This window comes from Nannospalax galili, unplaced genomic scaffold, assembly GCF_000622305.1.
Source record: "Nannospalax galili isolate Female #2095 unplaced genomic scaffold, S.galili_v1.0 scaffold1009, whole genome shotgun sequence".
In the NCBI taxonomy this organism is placed as follows: domain Eukaryota; kingdom Metazoa; phylum Chordata; class Mammalia; order Rodentia; family Spalacidae; genus Nannospalax; species Nannospalax galili.
This window is the reverse complement of record NW_008360054.1, coordinates 1394014-1418424: the sequence shown is the minus strand read 5'-3', so window position 1 is coordinate 1418424 and position 24411 is coordinate 1394014. Positions and strand designations below refer to the sequence as shown.

Below are 24411 nucleotides of genomic sequence, written 5' to 3'. Positions count from 1 at the left end.
GGAAAAGGCTGAAAGACATGCTTGAGGGGGTCCCTGTTCAGCATGGAAGCAGCCAGAGTGGTCTGCGCCCGATTCCCTAAGAATAGGAGGTAGGAATTGGCTAGGTAGTTAGAGTAAAAAGACCCCAAAGAAAAGCATCCAGTTTCTTGGCTAAAAGTCAAAATGTCCTTGGGCCTTTCTGTTTCAAAGGCCAAAAATGGCAAAAGTATTTGGGAGCTCTTATCTAATCCCTAAAAGATTTTAGGGTTACCTCTTTAGAGGGAGGAATTTAGAGTAGCAAAAAGCCCCATAAAAAAGAAAGAAGAAAGAAAGAAAGAAAGAAAGAAAGAAAGAAAGAAAGAAAGAAAGAGAAAGAAAAAGAAGAAAAAGAAAATGAAGTTATCAGAAAAAAGTTATAGAGAGATATGGGAGGTATTGGAGGGGAGGGAGTGGGCATGGATTTGATCAAAGTATCTTATATGCATGTATGAAATTCTCAATAAAGTTAAAAAAAAGAGATGCTTATAAGGGGCTAACTTTGAATTTTGAGGTGGATCTCCATTGCCCCATCCTAACACTAGGATCAGAAAACATTTTTTCTTTTCTGTTTATTGTATTCTGTGTATTGTGTATATGTGCACATGTTTGTATAGGGGGTAGATGCACATGTACGTGTATGTATGTGTGCACACATGTGGAGGCTAAAGGTCATTCCTCAGAATGCTATCTACTTTGCTTTTTATTTTATTTATTTTTGTGTTTGTGAGGGCTGTGTGTGTGTATGATGTATACATGTGTTTGTATGTGTGTGTATGCATGCCATGGTGAGCATATGGAAGTGAGGGAACATCTACCAAGAGTCAGTTGTTACCTTCCACCTTGTTGAGGCAGGGTCTCTCATGTTCTTTCTGCTACACTGCATAATCTAGGCTAGCTGACCCATGAACATGGAAGCTATTCTCCCGTCTCTGCCTCCCAACTCTCTGTAGAAGTGCTGATATAACAGATGCATACCACCATATCTGACTTTTAGGGCCTGGGAATCAGACTCAGATTGTCAAATTTTTATGGCCAGAGTTTTTACCCACTAAGCCATCTTTCCATCCTTGCAACCTGTTTTTGTAGGGTGTTTTTTGAGATGAGGGTCTCTTACTAGGACCTAGGGTTTGCTCATTAAGCCAGGCTGGCTAGCTAGTGAGCCCTAGGGATCTGTCTGTCTTCACCTCACCAGTACTGGGATTAAAAGTGCATACCACCACATCCAGCTTTTTTGCATGGGTTTTGGTGACTGAGTCCAGGTTCATATGCTTCTGTGGGAGGCACCCTAACAAGTAAGCCATCTCCCCAAACCTTCAGGAAACATTTTAGTGAGAATTTACATTTGGGATGTGCAGTTATCCTACTTATAAAAATCTCCTTATTTCAAATAAAAATGTCACTTAGATTTTCTACACTAAACATAGTTCTTCATTTCTAAGCTACCAAATACTCAAACTTCATTTGACCTGGGAAGAAAAAGGACATAAGCTTGCCATGGTAGCTGATAGACAGTGGTCTTAGAAGTGCATGATCTCTTCTGACTGGTTCACCAGAGTCTACTCATCCTGGTGAACCACTCCATCTAGAAGTCTCACCTGAGTGAAACCAGGCTGCATCCAGCATAGAGAGGGCCAACACTGGTCTTATTGAACAAAGTGACAAGCTGATGGAAAAACAGAAGGGGTTAGCAAAGATTATGGAAGAGAACATGCCAAGAGTTATAAGGTAAGGCTGTTGGTATTCACAGACTCACCCAGTGCTGTAGGATCCGCTCAGTGGAGTTGAACTTTAAGGAACCAGGATGGCCCATCTCCTCTGTGTGGTGCAAGTTGGTGATGGTGAAGTTGAGGGTGATGGATACCATGATAGTACCATTGGCTATAGCAGTGGGGGAAGACAGAAGTGTCCATCTTGGGACCTGATAATGATCGAGGCTGCTTCTAGTCCTAACTGGCACACTGTACAACTAACAGGATCTGATCCAATGGATATTTTGGAATGCTCAAGACATCAAACCCATTCTTCATTGATCCAGGGGGCATTCATAGACCTAATGTGTGCAAGGCTGTGTGATAAGCTCTTTGGACTAGTGCATTATCTTCTAATGTTTGGCCCCGGGAAGCTACCATACAATTATCTTTAGAAGACGTTGGTTAGTGGGCTTGTATGAAAACCCATGAGGGGGACCCAACAAATGACTGAAGAAAGCTCTTTGGAGAAAGAATCATTTCAGGTGTGATCGAAAGCATGAGTATGAATTAATAGAGGTTGAACAGTAAGGGGAGCACTCTGAGCAGCTACTCAAAAGCCTCCAGTAACATGGTGCACTAAAAATTATAATTCTTTTATTCTGACAAGGAAATACAGATGTGAGAGTGAAGGACTCCTTTGAGCACATAAGAGGGAGGCAACAACCAGGTAACACAAGGCTTTGGATGTGACTTATAGGACAATAGAGCCATTTGAATGTTGTCTATAAAACAGGTTTTGTGAACATAAGTACACTTTGAGAAATGTAGCTGCTGTGTAGAAGGCATTAGGAAGCCAGAGTAGAGGCTGGGGCAGACTTTCTATCAATTAAAATTGTGCTTGCCTCAAAACATTTGATTGATATTGGTACCAAGCTACAAAAGAGTTTTTAAGAGATCCCAATGGGACAAGATATGAGACTTGGTGATGAATGGATGTGGGTGGTAAAGAGAGGAAGGGTGAAGGTTGGAACCCAGCTTCTGCCTTTGGTGTTTCAGGGAAAAATTAGGTTTTGGGGACCATCATGACCTCTGGGCCAGTGATTATGACAGTGTTAACTGTCAACTTGACAGACTCCAAAATTTACATGATGGGCCTCTAACCATGTCTATGAAGGATTATCTTGATTTGGTGAAACTGAGGTGGGAAGATCCATCTTAAACTGTGGGCAGACCATTCCTAGAAAAGGGCATCCTGGGCTGTATAAATGGAGAAAGGGAGCTGAGTAGTTGGAGGCATTCATTATTCGCTGCTTTCCAGTTGAGGATGCTAAGTGACCAGCTCTTCAAGTCCCTGCTGCCTTAATTTTCTTGTCATGAACTGTGAGACAATAAAACACTTCCTTCCTAGAGTTGTTGTTATTGTAGTACTTTATCACAGCAACAGAAAAGTAACAATGATCAAGGGTCCAGAGTGATGTCTAGGACATGAGTAGACCAACGATCAAGAACTAACATGTGGTACGGACTAGATTCAGAATTTGTACCTTGAGTGACTAGATCATTCCTAGAACTCACAGAATGCAATGGCTTCATTGAGGAAGTTGAATGAGCATTGAGAAAAAAAATGGTTTGCTACAAATGACCCAATAGTAATTGCATTGGTGCCAATAAAAGTCTATAGCCTTTCCTACCTCTCGGACTGGTTGTAGGGGATGCTGGGAAGCATGTTGCAGTCAAAGATTCAGGTACAAAAAAAGATGAGGAATGAACTCCAAGCCATTATACATCTGTCAGGCATAGTTCCAACCTAGGTGAGAATACTTAGAAGAATCTGTGCTTTTCTCTATGTCCTCTACTGTCTAGAATTAGACATCATCCTTGGGTTATGTGTTTGGGGAGAGGGTGGGTGATTCTCAGCCCACATTTCTGAATGTTTTTGAACTCTAAAATGGATAATAGAAGGGTTGGCTCATCCAGCAGTTCTAAATTTTTAGGAGATAGGAGGCAGTCATTGGCATGAAAGAGTCTGCAATACTCACTGTCAAGGGTGGTGCTTGAGCCCAGATGGGAATAACCTGCAGAGACATAGAGAGATGATGAGGAAGGAGAAAGATTGTCATCAAAAAGGCAACTTGGCTGTTGGAGAGATGCTCTGTTGGTGGCTGGACAACACATTGTTGTGATTTATTAAAAAACAAACAAACAAAAAAACAGAGGTATGGGGAGATGCTCAGCTGGTAAAGCCCTTGCCTTGTAAGCATAAGGACTGGAATTTGAATCCCCAGGATCCACATAAAAAAGATGGGCGTATGTGGTAGTCCACCTGTAATCGTAGCACACAGGAGGCAGAGACAGGGAATTCCTGCAGCAAGAGGCTAGCCAGAGTAGCCTAAATAATGAGCTCTGGGTTCAACAAGAAGCTCTGCTTCAATATATAGGGTGGAGAACAATCTCCACATGCATTTACAAACATACGCATATGCAGCATCACACAAATGTACCCCCACACATGAAAACATGCATACATACACATGGACCATACACACATACATATGCAAAATAAAAAAGAAACCAGAGCTCTCATCTGTATGTGATAAATATGTACTTATTATCTTCAGAAGGACAGAGGCTTTGTTTGGAAACAACTCTGATGTGAGGCCTAAATAGAAATCGGAGCTAGGTATAGGGATTTACTTTGTCAGAGCCTCCCAGGCAGTGAAAAGAAATCCACATTCCAACATGATACTTTATTATTGAAATAGAGACTCATAAAAACATGAGAGAAAACACTCTTGAGTGCCTGGCTGTTGCCTCCATCTTTTTGGATGTGCCATTGTCTGGCGGAAATAGTGAGGTATAGGTCTCCACTCATTCAAGGCTGAGGTAAGTTGGGGGTGAGGAGTAGAGATGGTGAATTCAAGGACAGTTCCATTTTAAGGGCTGGATTGTAGATGGAAGAATATTACAAAATTTTATAGCCACATGAAACATGAGAATACTCACTGCTGGAGGTAGTGCCCACGATCTGGTAGGCATAAACTGGCAAAGGAGATAGACTGGAGGGGTGAGACATAAAGGAGACAGGAAGGACATGGGGCTTGCTGAGCTAAAATAAAGGTTTTCAGCCTGTGTTGGACGATCTTGACTGTCAATTTGATGGGATTTGGGATCATCTAGAAGACACTTCCTGGGCATGTCTATGAGAGTATTACCAGAGCAATAGAAATTCATCCTAAATGTGGATAGCACCATTCCATGGCCTAGGGTCCCAGACTGATTAAAAAGTAGAAAGTGAACTGACCACCAGAATTCATTTCTGTTTCATGACTGCTGATGTCACGTCACCAGCTGCCTCACCCTGCTGCCATGTCTTCCCTGTTATGATGGACTATGTCCATTCACAAACCAAGAGTCAGAATAAGCCTTCCCTTCCTGAAGTTGCACAGCAATGAGAAAAATAACTATTCATTAGTTAGCCCCTTACCATTAATGTAGAGACTATCCTGGTCAAGAGAATACGGGCCCAGTTGAGTAACACCATGGGTCAGTTTGCTCAGTTCCCAGTATAGTTGCTCGCTGTCCAGCCCGTGAACTGAGGGATTAGGGAGAAGGGTACAAACTATATCTACTCCAGTGGCTGTTCCATCTTTCTTTGGCCTGGGTAGAAAGGGTAAAAGTGATGATTATAAACAGTCTTGAGATTCATTGGAGTGGAACAAGAAGAGGCCACAGGGAATGAGAGGCCTGAGTAGAGAGGCAAGTATCCATACTTAGCTGAGAATAAGAAACTGGATATCAGCCCTAAACTGGACATCTTCATCAGCTCCTCACCCCCAACCGAGGTTAAGCAATATTGTGGAAGAGCATAGGAACTGACTTTTACAATATGGATACAGTCTGTACTGATGATTTTTAACTAACTTGCAACGAAAATGTTAGCATATAAAACAAGCTCACTGAGCCATGTCCCTGTGACCTGGGAACCTGACTTTAATCCCTCAGGACCCAACTTTGGCAGTGAAGACAGTGAATGGATGTGGGTGTGCATGATTAACATATCAAAGCACTAGATGCAGTGTTTTTTCATTGAAAACAGCGAGAAAAATTGAGAAGACTGTCTGTAATAGTGTGTTTGTGTGTATGACATTCTCAGCACAGGGATCAAAGGGCTAGATTCTCTCACAAGATAAGGGTAGATCCTAGCTTCTACTTCCCCAATCCATGATGAAGATACTGTTTCAGTAAAAGAATGTGTGAAATCTGGCTCAAGAGCACAGTTACATTAGACATCTGAAGGAGCCAGTTCTCAGAGTTCTGGTTCATTCTAAGCCTTAAAATGAACGGTAAGAGTTAGGGTATTTCTTTATTCATGTATAACAATAACTTGGCTTAGCAATGACACAGAAGAGGAGGCAGAAAGAAAGAAAGAACTGGAGTGTGGGGAGGGGTCCATGGAACACTGTCTTCTGGACATGTCTTGACCATCCCATTCATGAACTCACAGCAGTTGTGGTTACCTGCATAAGACCTGCACAAAAGCAATCTGGCATAGATGGAGAGGGACTCTTCAGGGTCCATGCCTTAATTGATAGCTGTTAGGGGAGAGAGAATTGTACTGGGCAGGGGTGGGAAGGATATGTGAGGAGCAAGAGAGGGAAAAGAGGGATGAATATGATCATATTTAATTGCATATATGTATGTATTTATTTAGAATGAATAAAAATTGGGGCTGGAGAGATGGCTCAGTGGTTAAGAGCACTGGCTACTCATGCAGAGGTTCTGGGTTCAATTCCCAGCACCTACATGGTAACTAACAACTATCTGTAACTCCAGTTCCAGGGGATCTGATGCATGTGGTGTGCTCACATACATGCAGGGAATACACTCATACACATAAAATAAAAATAAAAAATAAAATAGTTTAATAAAAAAGAATGAATAAAAATAATTTTTTTTAAAAAAAGAATACAGCCTTAGATTCCCTGAGTACATTGACCTCAAAGCCTGGGCCTGTGAGCAGAGTCATGGACTTGAGAATGCTTATGCACTAGCAAGATCTGGACCCAAATGCTCATGGCAGGGGAACAGGAGGGCACATGACTGAGACAGATGAAATGTTGGATGGGAGATTCAAGCAAGCAGAGAAGTCATCTTTGTTTTGATTTTGCAACAATTTAACATCCAGTGAACATATTTTCATTGGTAAATCAAGAAGAAAGTGAGAATTCAAAAGGAAAGACTCAGGGTGGGCTGGGCTCCCACCCTGCTGTTAGATTCTACAGAATTTCAGTGTAGTTCTTAGAAGAAGTTGAAGGAGGAGGAGACATTTTGTTGCTGGATCCAGGGCACTCTAAATTCTGTCTTTACTGGGGACATTCAGAAGAATGGTGGGAAGGGAGTTGGTTAAATTCCTGATCCTGAGACTACTTGAGGCAGCCCTATTCTGCTATTCTAAGGCCTTACCTGAGCAAAATCAGTCTGCAGCCAGAGTAGAGGGGACCAACACTGGTTTCCTTAAACAATGGCTCAAGCTGTGGAGGAGAAAGAGGTAGGTGGTCAGAGAGGCAAAGGTCATGTCATCCTTGTTGAGTAAGGCTGAAGCTATGGTTGAGGTTTGTATCAGTTGAGGCATGAGCAAAATGGGTAGGAATCTTACCAGGCGCTGTAGGACCTTCTCTGTGGCATTGAACTTCCTGGAGGCTGGAGGCTGCATATCCTCATTGTAATGTAGGCTAGTGATGGTGAAGTTGAGGGTAAATGATATCAAGGGTTTTTCTGTGGCTGCAGTGGAAGAGTGAGGGGAGGAAAGTCATAGTAATGGGCACAGGGGTGGATCTGGGACCACTGAACAGACATATGCAATTATCTTACAGGAGTCCACAGCAATGGTGATGAAACTTTAGGTCTGTGCTACCTAGCTTTAGCTGTCAACTTAACATAGTCCAGTGTCAGCTAAGTGAGTCAAAATTGGGAGACTCCCCAGATCAGACTGGCCAATGGCCATATTTGTGTGGGATTGTATCGATTGATGATGTATGGCCCAGCCCACTGTGTGCTGTATCATCTCTAGGTAGGTGGGCTGGGCTGTACAAGAAAACTAGCTGAACTTGAGCCAGGGAGTGAGCCAGGAAGCGAGCCAGTAAGCAGCACTCCTCCTTGGTTCCTGCCTTGATTTCCTACCTTTAATTCCCTCAATTGTGGATTTTGACCTGCAAGTGTAATCCAGAGAGATTTTTTCCTCCCTAAATTGGTTTTGGTCCTAGTGTTTGTCACAGAAACAAAGGAAACTAGAACCAGAGCTCCAAATCCATAATTACCAGTAATGGACATTTGTCCATCATATACTGATGGCAAAAAGGATTTTTTTTTTTTGGAGACAAAGACTCTCTGTAGCCTCAGCTGGCCTGGAACTCACTATGTAGACCAGTGTGGCCTCCATCTCACAGAGAATCTGCTTTTGCTTCCTGAGTGCTGGGATTAAAGGTGTGTGCTACCACCACCAGTCTATGATTTTTAATTATAAGGAGTTGAAAGAGGACCCAGATACCTTTGCTTTGATCCTAGCACTCAGGAAGCTAACAAAGCTTCTGTAGCCTCAGCTGGCCTGGAACTCACTATGTAGACCAGTGTGGCCTCCATCTCACAGAGAATCTGCTTTTGCTTCCTGAGTGCTGGGATTAAAGGTGTGTGCTACCACCACCAGTCTATGATTTTTAATTATAAGGAGTTGAAAGAGGACCCAGATACCTTTGCTTTGATCCTAGCACTCAGGAAGCTAACAAAGTATGATCACAAGCTGGAGGCCTGCCTGTGTTACACAGTCAGACGATGTCTCAACAAACCAAATTTTGGGAATGTAGTTCAGTGGTAGAGCACTTCACTAGCAAGCTTGAGATTCTGGGTTCAATTCCTAGCACCACAAAAACTATTTTTGAAGTGGAAGTTTTCTGGCCTACATCTTTATTTCCATCAATTGTTCACCTACTTCCCTCCATTCACAAATCAACATTCAGTGACATTTCGTGTATTTGCTTCGTGAGTATGCGAATGTGTCTATAGAGGGTAGAGGACTACCTCAGACGTCTTCCTTCAGAGCCATATAATCTACCAGTTAGGTTGGGTTAGCTAGCTAGAGCTTGGGAAATCTTTTTCTCTCCACATTCTCAGTGCTGGGATTGTGAATGTACATAGATCCTGCCTCTTCTTTTTTTCTTCTCTTTTCTTTTCTCCTCTCCCTCTCCTCTCCTCTCCCTCTCCCTCCCCCCTCCCTTTTCTCTCCTCTCTTTTCTTTTTACATAGGTTCTGGGGATCAAAGTCGGGTGCCTTACAGCTGTTTTACTACTTGAGCTATTTCCCTAGCTCCATTTATGTGTAATTCAGAGCTGAGAATTTTCTCATTGACTGTTCAGCCTATGACTCTGACTTCTTCGGTTCTTGACTGTTGTTCGTGTCATGAGGACCCCTGTCCTTCCTTTTCTGAATGTGGGGGGAGGGTGTTCTGAAGATCACTGAGTACTCACCATTGAGAACAGTGACTGAAATCAAGTTGGTGTAACCTGCAAAAAGAGATTGGGAAAGAGGGCACGGTGAAGAAAAAGAAATACTGACTCAGAGGGGAAGATGTGGGCTTTGCAATACAGTCATCAATGGATGGCAGCTGCTCACCATTGACATAGAGGCTGCCCTGGTCTAGCAGGTACCGTCCCATCTGAGTGATGCCTTGGGTCAGTTCACTCAAATCCCAGTACAGTTTCTCTCTGTCCAGCTTGGGTGCTGTGGGGTCAGCATGGTATGTGCAGACTGTGTCCAGTCCTGTGGCTGACCAATCCTTCTCAGGCCTAGGGCAGACAAGTAAGGGTAATGAAGAAAGAAAACTAGTGTAAACTTGTATTGCCACTATAGAAATCAGTATGGAGGCTTCTCAAAAATTAAAAATAGAACTTCTACATGACCCAACTATACTACTCCTGGACTTATATCCAATGGACTCTATATCCTATTACAGATATACTTGCACATACACTTTTATTGTTGTTCTGTCCACAATAGCAAAGAAACAGAATCAACCTACATGTCTATCAACAGACGACTGGATAACAAAATTCTGGTACATATGCACAATGAAATTTTATTCAGCCGTAAAGAACTTATGGAACTGAACAATATTCCATTAAGTGAGATGATCCAAACTCAGAAACAACAAACACATCATGTTCTTTCTGATATGTGGATCATTGCATCTAATTTTTATTCATGTGTATTTATGTGAGACTGAATGTGTATAGAGGCAGGAAACTAGAAAGGTGCTCATGAGAGACTAAAAAGAAGCTTTAAGGGAGACACATGGCGAGGTTACTATAGTGTATGATATGAAAGTGAAGGAGGGTGGAGACGGGGTACTAAACCCAGGTCCTCTGCAAGAGCAGCCAGTGCTCTTGACCACCAAGTCATCTTCCCAGTGCCCCTTAATGTTTAAAAAATAAAGGCTGGAGAGATGTCTCAGGAGTTAGTACTACTGTTTGCTCTTGCAGAGTACCTGAGGGTCAGTTTCTAACATCCACATCAGGTTCCTCACAACATTACCTGTAATCCCAGCTTCAGGGAAATCCAACACGCTCTTCTGGCCTCTAAAGGCACCTGCACTTGTGTATGTACACATACATATTTAAAAGTAAATCTTTTTAATACCTTGCCCATGAGGTGCTGGATTTATGGAGCAAGAAGAGAAAGCCCAGAAAAAAGAGAAGTGTCATAGGAAGATTGGAAATTAGACACAAATTTCTGGAGTGTAATGTCCTCTGGCTTAACCACTACTTTGAGTGGGTAGGACAAATGTTATTATATTCTGAGACTGAAATCTACAACCTCACGACAAGGGGACAGGAGAGCTCATGCTTATAGGTGACACTGATGTCTCAATTAGAGAATGAAGCAGGTAGTGATGTACATTTGGTGTCTGCTTTTGTTTATTGTTAAATCTTATTTGTTTTATGATTTTTATTTTTCACAATTTGGAAACAAAAAAATTTTACTTTCTATTTTCATTTATATGCATATGTGCATTTCTTCATGTATGCATGTGTATGCAGTTGCCGGCTGTGCTAGTTTGAATAAAAAAATGTCTTTCAGAGGCCCAAGTATTTGAACATTTGTTCCCCAGTTGATGGCACACTTTGGGGCAGCCATGGACTTTTTACGAAGGCTTGCTTCAGAAAGTATGTCACTGGAGGCAGGCTTTGAGAGTTTATATAACCTCACCCCATTTCTGGTTCACTCTCTTTGCTTGAGTTCAAAGGTGTGCTCTCTCACTTCCTGCTGTGGCCTCTTGCTATTATGCCTCCCCCACCATTATGGACTCTCCCTCTGGAACTGTAAAACCAAGTAAATTCTTCTATAAGTTGCTTTTGGCCATAGTATTTTAGCGCATCAACAGAAAAGTAACTACTGTACCCACAGGCCGGAAGAAGTCTGTACTAGTTACTTGTTTGTTGCTGTGATAAAATACCATGACTAAAGATGGGAGAGTTTATTGGGCTAATGGTTGCAAAGGGTTAAGAGTCCATCATGGTCAGGAGGCATGGTGGGAAGCAGCCAGAGCAGAAAGCTGAGAGCCCACAACATCAAACAAGCACAGAAAGCAGATAGTGAGAATGGAAATGGGACAAGGCTATAAACTCCCAGAGCCTGCCTTTTGTGATATGATTCCTCCAGCAAATTCCTCCTTGCACCTCCCAAACCTCTGCAAGTAGCTCCACTATTATAAAATAGTCAAGTATTCAAGCAGTTGGAGCCCATGGGGGACATTCTCATCCAAATCACCATAAGGGCATTAGATCCACTGCTGTTATCACTGATGCTATTGCTGCCATCAGAACCCAGCTTCTTTGACTTTCCAATATAGATGGAAGACCAGAGACTCTCCAAAAGTTACCCAATCTTCAGCACCAGATTGGGGCATCCAGCTTTACGGAACAGCTAGTAGGTTCTCAGCCTTTTCAGTGTACAGATGGCCACTCTCGGACTATTGTGCTTGAATCATGTAAGCCAATCTAATACATCGACTTTTAATATATATTAACTCTATTGCTTCTGCTCCCCTGGAGAATACTGACTAATACAATATTGTTAAATATTCAGCAGTACAGAGAACAGTCACTTGCAAATAGTGCCAGTGCTACAATCCCTCTGCCCTGTACCCTATTGTCTGGTATCTACTTATTGCTTGTTGTGTGTGAACCATCAGGAATAGCCAAGTGTGTCATGGCCTCTCTTTAAGGGCTGAAGTGCATCCTTTGTAAAGTGGTGGTGTGTCTCTTACAAAGGAATTTCATTCACTTTCCACTTGCTTTGTCATGTTGTGCCTAAGAAACCCTAGACTGGGATATGAGGGATCTGGCTGTGACATTTCTTACTCCACTGATCACCAGAATTGATTTGGCTGATCTGGCTCCCTAAGCAGGTGACCCCTTCCTCCCTAATGGCTCCATGTGCTTCCCATCTGAAAGCTGTATGAAGAGGATGACTTTCCCCAATGGAGGGGGGGCTGTTCTTTGGTCCAGTGTTGAGGAAAAGTTGCTTTTCCTTGCTAGAGTCTTCAAACAAGCTCTCAAGAAATACTGTGCCCATAATTGGAGAGGTCATAAACGCTAAAGATCCTATTACTGCCACTTTCCTAATCCAACATAATTCTTACTATATTCTAAATATCCTTGTATTCACAGATAAGTGTAGCTCTCACCACTCATCAAAGAGTCTTCTTTTTGCAACAGTTGAAGACTTATAAAACCCTACAATTGATCAGAATACAGACAATAAGTGACTGTGTGCTGCCTAGCCCCAACTCGCAAGTCTGCAGTGCAACCTCTACGCCTAAGGCTCACTGAACATTAAAGAAGAGGGAGTGCAAAGATTGTAAGAGCCAGAGGAATACAATGTCTACTATTCTGTACATGGTACGAAATGAAATCTGCACCCATGAAATTTCTGCAACATGGTAGCCCAACAAGACCTGCATAATGACAGCACCAGTTGGCATCCCAGTACAGATGGGAGAAATTTCACAAGGTGTCACCTCAAATGGAAGAGCTGCTGAGGGAGGGAGAATCAGTTTTCTCCAGGATGAGTTCCCTGGTAGATTATGTAACCAAAAGTGGTCAGCTCTAAACACATGTACTCATGGACTCAATTGATATATATATATATATGTATATGTATATATATATATATATAATGTATATTTTTATATATAACAAAATAATCAAAGAACAGGACAAGTATTAAGAGGAAGTGGGAGGAGACATGGGAGGATTTTGGGAGAAGAGTGGGAGGGATGGAAAAAATGTGAAAAGGAATCTTATGTGAAATTCTCAAAAAACTAATAAAAAAAGAGATAATGTGACGCATTTGTATGTTAAATGACCGCAGGGGTTCATGAGCAAAGGCCTGGTCCCTAGGGTGATGCTGTTGGGAAATGGGAGATTCTTGGAGAGGTGGAGCTGAGTGAGAAATCTTTAGATTATCTGGGGCCATGTTCTGAAGGGAAATCGTGGGACCCCTGCTCTTTCCTCTTCTTTTCTTGTGCTTTGTAGTGTGGATGTGGCCAGTTTGGTCTTCTGCCTTTCTGAAGGTCAAAACCAAGGATCTGCATGATCATGGGTAGGTGCCTCTGAAACTATGATACAAAAAGAAACCTGACTTCTTAGACTTGGGATGTATCTAAGCTGGTGGAGTGCTTGCCCTAGCAGGGCGTAAACTGGGCATGATGGTACACAACTGTAATCCCGGCACTTGAGAGGTAGAGGCAGGAGGAACACAAGTTGGTCATGTTCAGGTACATAGTGAATCTGAGGAAAACCTGAACCTGTTTCAAAAACAAAAACAAAACTTTTCATTTTGTAAGTTGATTATTTCAGATATTTTGTCATAGTGTCAGAAAACTAACACACTATATGGGAGATCTGAAACTCAGAAGGACGGGAAAATATAGAATCAGGCCTGACCCAGGAGTTTCAAAGGGCTGAGACCAAAAAAAAAAAGATGTGGCCCTTGAGAATTGTGTGTGATACTCTGCCACGTCTTCCTGGGCCTGTCTTCTCTGTAGGTCTCACCTGAGTGAGATCAATCTGCAACCAGAGAAATGTCCGCCAATGCTGGTATTTTGGAACAAAGGTTTGAGCTGTGAAGAAGAGAGAGAGTTCAGTTGAGTGAGAAGTCTAAATGGTGACAAGGGTGGGGCTGACATGAGGTTAGCAACAGAAGAGATATGGACAGGGCAGAGCAGATGGGTGGGTACCAGTAAGTGGGGCAAGAGAGGAGGGGGTGGGGCTGGAAATGTGGTAGGGGCAGTGGAGATGTGGGTGGGGTTGCAATGAGTAGGAAGGGCACTTGTGAGTGACAGGAAGAGTGTGGGTGTGGAACAGGCAATGGAGGGAAGTAGACGGCTTCAGTGGGTAGGTTGGGCAACTGGAAGGTAGAGAGAGCTAGGGTGAGGTGGTGGGCCATCCGTAGGTGTTTCGAGAGATGGATCAGTGGGGCTCAAACCAGTGCAAGAGGCATCAGGGTGTGAAGCAAGGAAGAGATGGCAAGGGCTGGAATGGGTGAGCCCAGTACCAACATAAGAAGGATATGGGCAGACACCAGAGGGAGGGGTAAGAGAGCAGGTGGGAAGCGTTAGATGGGAAGGGGGGCTTTAGTGAACAGATAGGGGAGCAGGACATGGATACGTATGGTTGAATTAAGTGGACGGGACACTGTGAATGAGGAAGGAGTCAACAGGAGGGACAGGTGAGGTGGGTGGGACTGGAGTGAATAGGTGAATTATAGGTGAGTGAGGTAAGAGAGAGAGGTGGTTAAAGCTGAAGGTGGAGAGATGACTCAGCAGTTAAGAGCACTGGCTGCTTTTGCAGAGGGACTGGGTTCGAATCCTAGCACCCACATGGCAGCTAACAACCATCTGTAATTCCAGTTCCAGGAGATTCAGTGCCCTCTTCTGATAGCCACAGGCATTGTACAACAGGGGTACATTTACATACATGCAAGCAGTACATCCATACACATAAAAATTTAAAAAGTAATAAAATAAAATATTTTTAAAAGATAGGGAGGTAGTCAGGACTTTAGTGAACAGGTTAAGTAAGTAGGTGATAGGTAGGACTTGAGTAGGTGGGAGGACATCCATGGGTGAGATAAGAGAAAGGTGGGCAGGGCTTCAGTGGATGGGGAAAGTAGGAGGAGGGTCCCATTTGTGGTTGAAGTGAGAGACCAGTGGGCTGGACTAGAAGTGGTGGAAGAGGCACCAGTGGGTTGGGCAAAGGGCTGGCTCCCCAGTGAACCAGCCAAGGGAAGTGGGTATGGCTGGAAGGAATAGGTAAGCCTTAGGTATGGGAGGCAGGAGAGGGGTGGGTACGATGAGAAGGGTTGAAGAGTCACCAGTACAGGAAGCAACAGAAAGGTAAGAAGGGTTGAAACAAGTGGGTGGGGCACAGGTGAGTGAGGCAAGAGGGATGAGGGTAGGTGTTAGTGGCTGGGTCAAGGAGAAGTGGCTGAGGTTTTAGAGGGTGAATGGGGCAAGGAGGAGTGAGTATGGCTAGAGAGAGTAGGCTAAGCACCAGTGAGTGAGGGCTGGGGCAAGGGAGGTGGGTGGGGTTCTCACAATGATGTTCAGGATCCCCTCTATTTTGTTGAACTTCTTAGATCCTGAGATTCTCATGTCCTCTGTGTAGGGCAGGTTGATGATGGTGAAGTTAAGAGTGAATAGCCGCACAGCAGGGCCTGAGGCTGCAGTTAGATTGGGGGAAAATCAAACCCTGAGTCAAAGTAAAACTAGATTTGGAGGTTGAAAGGCAATCTACATTTACAGTTTACATCATGGACATCCCATGTAGCCATAGCTGTTCAGACAAACATCCGTCCCAGAACAGAAAACTTTACTTTGAGACACCAGTAGTAATGAAAATTAAAATATCAGTGGAAACCTGCTGCTCGTCTTAGTCAGAGATGCTTCTTCTTGCAGTGGACAGTGCTCACTGGTCACCAGTCACTGTCATGACTGCTTAAACTGCTAAAAGCAAGTGACTCTCTAGTGCTTAGAACATCTATACCATGCCATTTATGACTCAGGGGACACAGCAAAGGAGGGGTGGAAGGAAAATAAATGCTGGAGGATGGGGAAGAATGCTGTGGCAGGCACTCCTCTGGACAGGACATGGCCATTACACTCGTAAATCCACTACAGCAGCTGTTACCTACACAAGATTTGAACAAGAGTGGGCCTGTCAAATGTCTATCAAGGATGGGGGATGTACTTATGAGGATCCCACCTCTCTGAGGATTGATAGGCAGTTAATAGTTGGGAGATGGAGACATTTTCTACATGATAAAGTGCCCATGCTCCTGTAAATAATCCCTTACCCATGGTCCTATAAAGCAACCCTAAGTCAATGAGTCACAGAGGAAAAAAAAGCTGTAAAAGTAGAATGGGTGGGCTAGAGAAATGGCTCAGCAGTTAGATACAGGTGGCATAAATACTCAGAGAAACACATAAAAGCATACATTACAACAAAATAAATCTTCTAAGGAATAGAAAGAAAGAAAGAAAGAAAGAAAGAAAGAAAGAAAGAAAGAAAGAAAGAAAGAAAGAAAGAAAGAAAGAAAGGAAGGAAGGAAAGAAGGAAGAGAAAGAAAAAAAGAAAGAAAGGTTGGAAAGATGGCTCAGTGGTTAAGAATGCTGGCTGCTCTGGCAGGGTACTGGGTTTGATTCCCAGCACCCACATGGCAGCTAACAACCATCTGTAGCTCCAGTTCCAAGGGAATCCAATGCCCTCCTCTGACCTCCAAGGGCATTGCACAACATGGTGCACTTACATACAGGCAATACACTTCTACACATAAAATAAAAGCAAATATTTTTTTTAAACAAGTAGATGGGGACTACTTAGGAAGAACAGGTTCAAAGGAGAGGGAAGGGACAGTGGGAGATAATGAAGGACAAGAAAGGTAAAAATATTTGTATACATGAATGAGATTATCAAATAATGGAGCTGTTAATTAAATTTTAAAAAGTCAAAAAATAACAATAATAACAGTTTTGGGGTTTTTTTTTTTTTTTTTTTTTTTTTAAGCAGGGGCTCCCGGTAGCCCCAGCTGTCCTGGAACTCACTATGTAGACCAGGCTGGCCTTGAACTCACAGATCCTCCTGCCTCTGCATCCCAAGGGCTGGGACTACAGGCATGCGCCAACACGCCTCACTAATAATAGCAGTTTTAATACTTGGTAGAGCTTGGTGCTAAGCATTCTCTACTGTTTCATGTAATCCTAATGCAATTCCTAGAAGTAATGTGTAGTCCAAACTGAGAAGAAGTAACGTGTAGTCCAAACTGAGAAGGGATGAAGATGAATTTCAGAAAGGTTAAGTTACTTCCCCAAGGCACATAGCAACTTTAAGTTGCAGAGTTTGAGTGACTTAAGATTGACTGTTACCTATCTTCTGACTGATTGACGAGCAAAATCACTTAATTCTCCAAGACTCAAGCTTATGCGTCTCTTAAATGTTAAAATGATAGTGACTCTCTGCTAAAGTACAGTCCCTGGTGTGTGGGTAAACACCAGTGAATGTTTGCATGGTTCCTTGTTCAGTCTTTTCTCTGTTGATCCCCTTCATACCACTAGATGGAAGCTACAAACAGCTTTATCTCTGGCACTAATAAGAGGCTTGTATGTTGGGGGAAGTCCTTCAGAGAAGGAGACCTTGGAGGGCTAGGGTACAGGACTCATTTCTCCAAAGAGAAGAAAGATAAGGGAGACCGATGTGGGAAGGGTTAATTGGCAGGTCAGAATGGAGCCTTGGGTTACAGACTTCTGAAGAGGAGCAGAGGCCCAGGGTGTTTAGAACCTTAGAATGGATCTTTGGTGTGTCTAGTTGTATGCATGTATGTATGTCTGAATGTGGAGGCACATTTGTGTGCAGGTACATTTGCATGTGTCTGTGGACACATATGTGTGTGGTTACACATTCATGTGTATGTGCATGTGTGTAAGGTTGATGTCAGGTGTCTTCATCATACCGTACCTTATAAATTCAGGCAAGGTGTCTCAGCGGAACCCAGAGTTTGCCTTTTCTGCTAGTTTCACTTGCCAGCTTGTTCCCAGAATTCCCTGTCTTCACCTCCTATAGTAGACTTATAGGTAGGCTGCTCTGCCACCGGGATTTTATGTGGATTTTGGGAATACAAACTCTGGTCCTCATGCTTATGTAGCAAGTGCGTTAGTCACTGAACGATCTTCCAGCTCCACGTCCTCAGGATGGTGCCTGAGGACTAGCAGCTGAGGCTGACCCCTGACTACCACAAGCACACGCACACGTGAGCAGGTGTACCCCCACCACACACACAAAAGTGCACTTGCACACACACACACACACACACACACACACACACATACACACACGCAAATAAAAATAAATTTTTTTAAAAAGTTGGTGCTGGAGAGATGGCTTAGCCATTAAGAACGCAGGGCTGCAGTTAACCAAAAGAAACAGCAAATCCAAATTAACAAAACCAGAGATGAAATCGGATCCATCACAACAGACACCAAAAAAATCCAAAACATTGTAAGGGAATATTTTAAAAATCTATACTCCATTAAATTTGAAAATCTAAAAGAACTGGATGAATTCCTAAAATTATGGCCATCACCAAAGTTAAACCATGAGGAGATCAACAGCTTAAACAGACCCATAACAAATAAGGAAATTGAAACAGTAATACAAAACCTCCCAAATAAAAAATGCCCAGGCCCAGATGGATTCACAGCAAAATTCTACCAGACATTCAAAGGAAATCTATAACCAATACTGCTTAAATTATTCAAAATGATGGAAACAGAGGTAGAACTCCAAAATTCCTTCTATGAAACCAGTATCACTCTAATACCAAAACCAGGTAAAGACACAACAACAAAAGAAGAAAACTATAGAGCCACGTCCTTAATGAACACAGATGCAAAGATACTGTGCTGCATAGCTTTAGTGTCAACTTGACACACCCGGGTTGAGGGAGCCTCAATTGGGGAATTTCCTCTATTGGACTGGCCTGTGGCCATGTCTGAGGGGCATCTTCTTGATGAGTGATGTGGGAGGGCCCAGCCCACTGTGGGTGGTGCCACCCCTGGGCAGGTGGCCCTGTGTTGCATAAGGAAGCAGGCTGAGCAGGGGCCAGGGGAGCAAGCCAGTAAGCAGCGTTCCTCCATGGCCTGTGCTTGAGCTCCTGCCTCCAGGTTCCTGCCCTGAGTTCCTACCTTGGGCTCCCTGATGAACTGTGACCTGGGAGATGTAAACTGAATAAACCCTTTCCTCCCCAAGTTGGTAGTGGCGAGAGTGTTTTGTCACAGCAATGAAGAGACAAACTAAGACAGAAATTGGTACCAGAGAGTGGGATATTGCTGTGACAGGCTGACCTTGGTGTTTTTGGGAGGATTGTGGAAGTGTTTGGAATTTTGGACTGGAAAAGCCATTGCGTGCTCAGAGTTTGTTGCTGTGGAGCTTGGAACAGTTATGCTGAAAGAGGTGTAGACGATAGAGGCCTGTCTTATGAAGCTTCAAAAGGAAGCAGAGACTATCAGGGCTGTTCCTGTGATATTTTGAATTGAGAATCTGTGGGTTCTGGTCATCTGGGGATGAAGAATCAGCTGTGATTAAGAAGAGACCAGAACCTGAAGTAAAACCTTTGCTTTACTGGGACAATTGATGCTGGTTATCTGGGGCTGAAAAATCAGCTGTAAGTAACAAGAGACCAGCATCACTGAGGTGAAGTCTTCTGGGAGGTATTTCCTCAGGGTCAGCACACAGAGGGGACCCAAGTCTCTATCTCAAGCTGGAAGCAGGACTTGTAAAAGAGTCTCCTGCATGGTTCTGGTGTTGAAAGTGTGAAGGGGTCACAGAGAGCAGCTGAGGCTTGGCACTCCTGTGAGAGGCCAGGAAAGGCCATAAGTGAACGTACAGCTACTTCAGTTGCAGTGAAGTTGGATTGAAGGGGTCATGGAGAGACTCTGAGGCTTTGCACCCCAAGAGGCAAAAAGAGGCCATTGGTGAAGGTGTAGCCTCAGTTTCAGTGGAAACCCCAGCTTTTTGGAGATGCCAGGGCTGTGGGATGACCCCCAAGAACCACAGTAGGTGTGGAATGGAGCTGGCCTGGGTCGGCAAGACAAGCTGTGTGTGCTGTGGATGGCAGAGTCAGAGAAGTGGAGTTGCCAGAACCCTTTGGAGGCCAGAGGATCCTTGGGAAATTTCCTCTATTGGACTGGCCTGTGGCCATGTCCATGGGCCATCTTCTTGATTGGTGATGTAGGGAGGGCCCAACCCCACTGTGCGTGGTGCCACCCCTGGGCAGGTGAGCCTGTGTTGCATAAGAAAGCAGGCTGAGCAGGGGCCAGGGGAACAAGCCAGTAAGCAGTATTCCTCCATGGCCTGTGCTCCAGCTCCTGCCTCCAGGTTCCTGCCCTGAGTTCCTACCCTGGGCTCCTTGATGAACTGTGACCTGGTAGATGTAAGGTAAATAAACTTTTTCCTCCCAAAGTTGGTAGTGGTCAGAGTGTTTTGTCACAGCAATGAAGAGACAAACTAAGAGAGATACTCAACAAAATACTTGCAAACCACATACAGACACACATAAAAATGATCATCCACAAAGATCAAGTCAGCTTTATTCCAGAGATGGAGGGATGGTTCAACATACATATGTCAATAAATTCAATAAACATATAAATGGACTTAAAGACAAACAACACATGGTCATCTCAATAGATGCAGAAAAGGCATTTGACAAAATCCAATATGCATTTGTGTTAAAAGTTCTAGAAGGAGCTGGTCTAGATGGAACATACTTCAACATAATTAAAGCTGTATACAACAAACCTAACCATCCTAAATGGAGAAAAATTGGAAGCATTCCCATTAAAATCAGAAACCAGACAGCTGTCCACTATCTCCACTCCTTTTCAATATAGTGCTTGAAACCCTTGCTAGAGCAATAAGACAAGAGAAGGAAATTAAAGGAGTACCAATTAGAAAAGAAGAGGTCAAATTATCTCTATTTGCAGCTGATATGATATTATACATACAAGACAAAACTTCCACTAGAAAACTGTTAGAGTTGAAGTCTTTAGAATTCTTTAGAAACTGTTAGAATTGATGAATGCTTTCAGTAAAGTGGCAGGATACAAAATCAACTTAATCAGTAGCCTTTCTACATACCAATAACAAGCAATCAGAAAAAGCACTCAAGGAAACCCTCCCATTCTCAATAGCCTTAAAAAAAAATAAAATATTCAGGAATAAACCTAACCAAAGACATTAAAGATCTCTACAATGAAAAACTCAAAACTCTGAAGAAAGAGATAGCGGCAGACACTAGGAGATGGAAAGACCAACCATGCTCATGGATTGGTAGACTCAATATTGTGAAAAAGACCATCTTACCAAAAAGAATTTATAGATTCAGTGCAATCCCAATCAAAATACGTATGCCATTCTTCACAGAGCTTGGCAAAATCATCCTAAAATTTATATGGAATCACAAAAGACCTGGATAGCCAAAACAATCTTGGGCAAAAAGAACAAGGTTGGGGGGGAATCACCATACCAGATCTCAATTATATTACAGAGCTATAGTCATAAAAACAGCATGGTACTGGCACAAAAATAGAGAAATAGATCAATGGAACACAATATAAGACACATGAGTTCATATAATTTCAGCCCCCTGACAAAGGTGCTAAGAACACACAATGGAAGAAAGAGAGCATCTTCAACAAATGATGCTGCCAAAACAGGATCTCAACCTGTAGAAAAATGAAACTTGACCCTTATATTTCATTCTGCACAAAAATCAACTCCAAATGGATCAAAGACTTTGTTATAAAACCTGAAACTTGGAAACTGCTATAAGAAAATATAGGCAGTACCCTACAAGATACAGGCATAGGAAAGGACTTTCTAAACCAGACAGCAGCTGCTCAGGCACTAAGGTCAACAATCAATATGTGGGACCTCATTAAATTACAAAGTTTCTGTACAGCAAAAGAAACAACTAAGGAAGGGAAGAAGAAACCCACTAAGTGGGAGAAAATCTTCATCAGCTACACATCTGACAGAGGATTAATATCCAGAATATACAAAGAACTCAGAAAAGAAAGGAGATAAACAACCCAATAAAAAGATGAGTGATGGATCTAAAAAGAGAGGTCTCAAGTGAAGAAATAAAAATGACTAAGAAGCACCTTAAAAAGTGCTCAACACCCTTAGTAATTAGAGAAATGCAAATCAAAATCACTTTATGATTTCATCTTACTCCTTTCAGATTGACCAAGAACAAGAGAATGAAAGACTCCAAATGCTGGAGAGGATGTAGAAAAAGAGTAATGCTCATTCACTGCTGGTCGGAATGCAAACTTGTGTATCCACTGTGGAAAGCAGTGTGGACAACCCTCAAAAAACTAAAAGTGAACTTACCAGATGACCCAGTTATACCACTCCTTGGCATATACCCAAAGGACCCATCATATTGTAGAGACACCTGTACATCCATGTCTGTTGCTGCTCTCTTCACAATAGCTAAGAAATGGAAACCACCTAAATGATCCTCAACTGACAAATGGTTAGTGAAAATGTGGTACATCTACTCAATGGAGTTCTACTCAGCAGTAAGAAAAGATGGAATTATGAAATTTGCATGTAAGTGGGTGGAGCTAGAGAGCGTTTGCTAAGTGAGGTAACACAAACACAGAAAAGCAAGAGATGTATATTTTCCTTCATCTGTGGGTTGTAGCACCAATCCATTATATGTGAGTATATAAATTCTGATGTAACACCAGGAGCCAGGTAAAGGCAAAAGATGGGTGGAGGTAAAGGAAAAGAAACAATCTGAAAGGGGGATAGTAGGGAACAGATGTTACCTGAGGGAGGTGGAAAAAGTGGGAGTAATCGTCAGGGAGGAGAGAAGGGAGGGACATGCGAGGGACCATAGTGTTGGGGAGTGAGGCAAGTCAGGAACAGAAAGATGGCAGGAGTCAGGAGGTACTGGGGAGAGGGTGGGGATAATGGGGGGCACTGTGACTAAGAAGGGAGGGAGGAGAGAGTCTGAATGGGAGAAAAAAAGAACAGAGATGAGTGAATCTCAGGGGGCAGGAAAACTATAGGGAAAAGTGATGCCCTAGAAGCCCTATGAGAAATGCACAGAGTGTCTGAACATTAATGCATATGTATACCTAGGAGCTGCTTGGTAGGGAACACAGTGTGAGATAGAAGAGACCTCCCTTAGAGTGACAAGTATGCCATACAGCACTCATAAAAGAAGCTTTTTGTTGCCATAGATGGAGGCTACTGCAGAGTTGCACGTCTGGTCAGGCACAGAGAACATACACTTAGGAGGTGTCCAGTACTAGGTGACACATTTGCAGTCAAATCTCTACAACCAAGGTTCATGGAACATAGTAGAATAAGGGGTAGAGAGAGAGCTAATGCACCCCTCAATTCTCACCAGTGAGGCTTCCATGTACATCAGAGTGTGATACACACAGAAGGCCACAACTGACCAAGTTTTGGAGAATAAGAGTCTGTAGAGTGTAGGGTGGGACTCCTATATGGAACCTCACCCACCCACAGCTCAGGGACCATCGCAGAAGAGGAGGTGGAAAGATTGTAAGAGCCAGGGCTGGTTCATGAACGTAAGGAGGTGGAGGCTTCCGGGCCCCTGGAGGCTTGCTCATGTGCACCTGCAGTAGTGGTGGCCTCCAACTCAGGACCCATGTCAGCTCAATTAAACAAGGGCCCAAAGGGGAGGCAGGTCAGCACTAGATTAGAACTATTTGAGGCTGATTGCAGCAGGGTGATGGAGAGTATGATTTACATATGACCACCGGATGGGCTGACTAGATTCCAGTGGATGCATTTACACTGAAGGACATTTGGGTACAAACACCTGAATAAATAGTACTCAGTATGTAAGGCAGAGAATTTAGGGTTTGGTCGGGGGGGGCAAGGATGGGGGAGGGAGTCTGGATGTGAGTGGGAAAGAGTGTATGAAATTTTAACGGCTCAATTTTAAAAAAGCACTAGGCTGTTCTTGCAGAAGACCTAGGCTCAAATCCCAGCACCCACATGGTGGCTAACAGCTCTCAGTAACTCCAGTTCTAGGGGGATCTGACACTCTCTACTGTTATCCTTGGGCACTGCATGATACAGGTGCACTTGCACACATGCATGCATAACATTCATATACATAAAACAAAAATAAATAGGGCTGGAGAAATAGTTCAGTGGTTAGGAGCACTAGCTGTTCTTGCAGAGGGCCCAGGTTCAGTTCCCAGCACCCACATGGCAGCTAATAACTGTCCATAACTCCAATTCCAGGGCATTCAACACCCTCTTCTGATCTCCATGGGCATTGCATGACATGGGTGCACTTATATATATGCAAGCAATACACTCATACACATAAAATAGAAATAAAAAATAAAAATTTTAAAAGTAAATTTTAAAAAATTAAAAATAAAAAAACAAACAATTTAAAAAAATAAGAAACAGGTACTAGAGAATGGCCTGGGAGGTTGGATGCTTGCTGGGAATGGTATGTAGAGAATTCTCAAAGCCCTGGGAAGACCCTGTGAGATCCAACTCTTTCAAGGGTTTTGGAAAGATTTAGAAGTCAG

At 43.1% G+C, this 24411-nt stretch overlaps 1 protein-coding gene across 1 annotated transcript in view; it reads right to left on the bottom strand.

The window, feature by feature from the left end:
• LOC103726548 (mucin-16) overlaps positions 1–24411 on the bottom strand; it is a 215162-nt gene that overhangs the window by 80175 nt on the left and 110576 nt on the right. The window contains exons 39-48 of the mRNA XM_029559169.1: positions 15361–15485; positions 13817–13884; positions 9375–9547; positions 9230–9265; positions 7366–7490; positions 7173–7240; positions 5194–5366; positions 3749–3784; positions 1772–1896; positions 1614–1681 (exon numbers count right to left, since the gene is read on the bottom strand). Of these exons, the coding sequence (XP_029415029.1) occupies positions 1614–1681; positions 1772–1896; positions 3749–3784; positions 5194–5366; positions 7173–7240; positions 7366–7490; positions 9230–9265; positions 9375–9547; positions 13817–13884; positions 15361–15485 (997 nt within the window). The remainder of the gene's footprint in view (positions 1–1613; positions 1682–1771; positions 1897–3748; positions 3785–5193; positions 5367–7172; positions 7241–7365; positions 7491–9229; positions 9266–9374; positions 9548–13816; positions 13885–15360; positions 15486–24411) is intronic.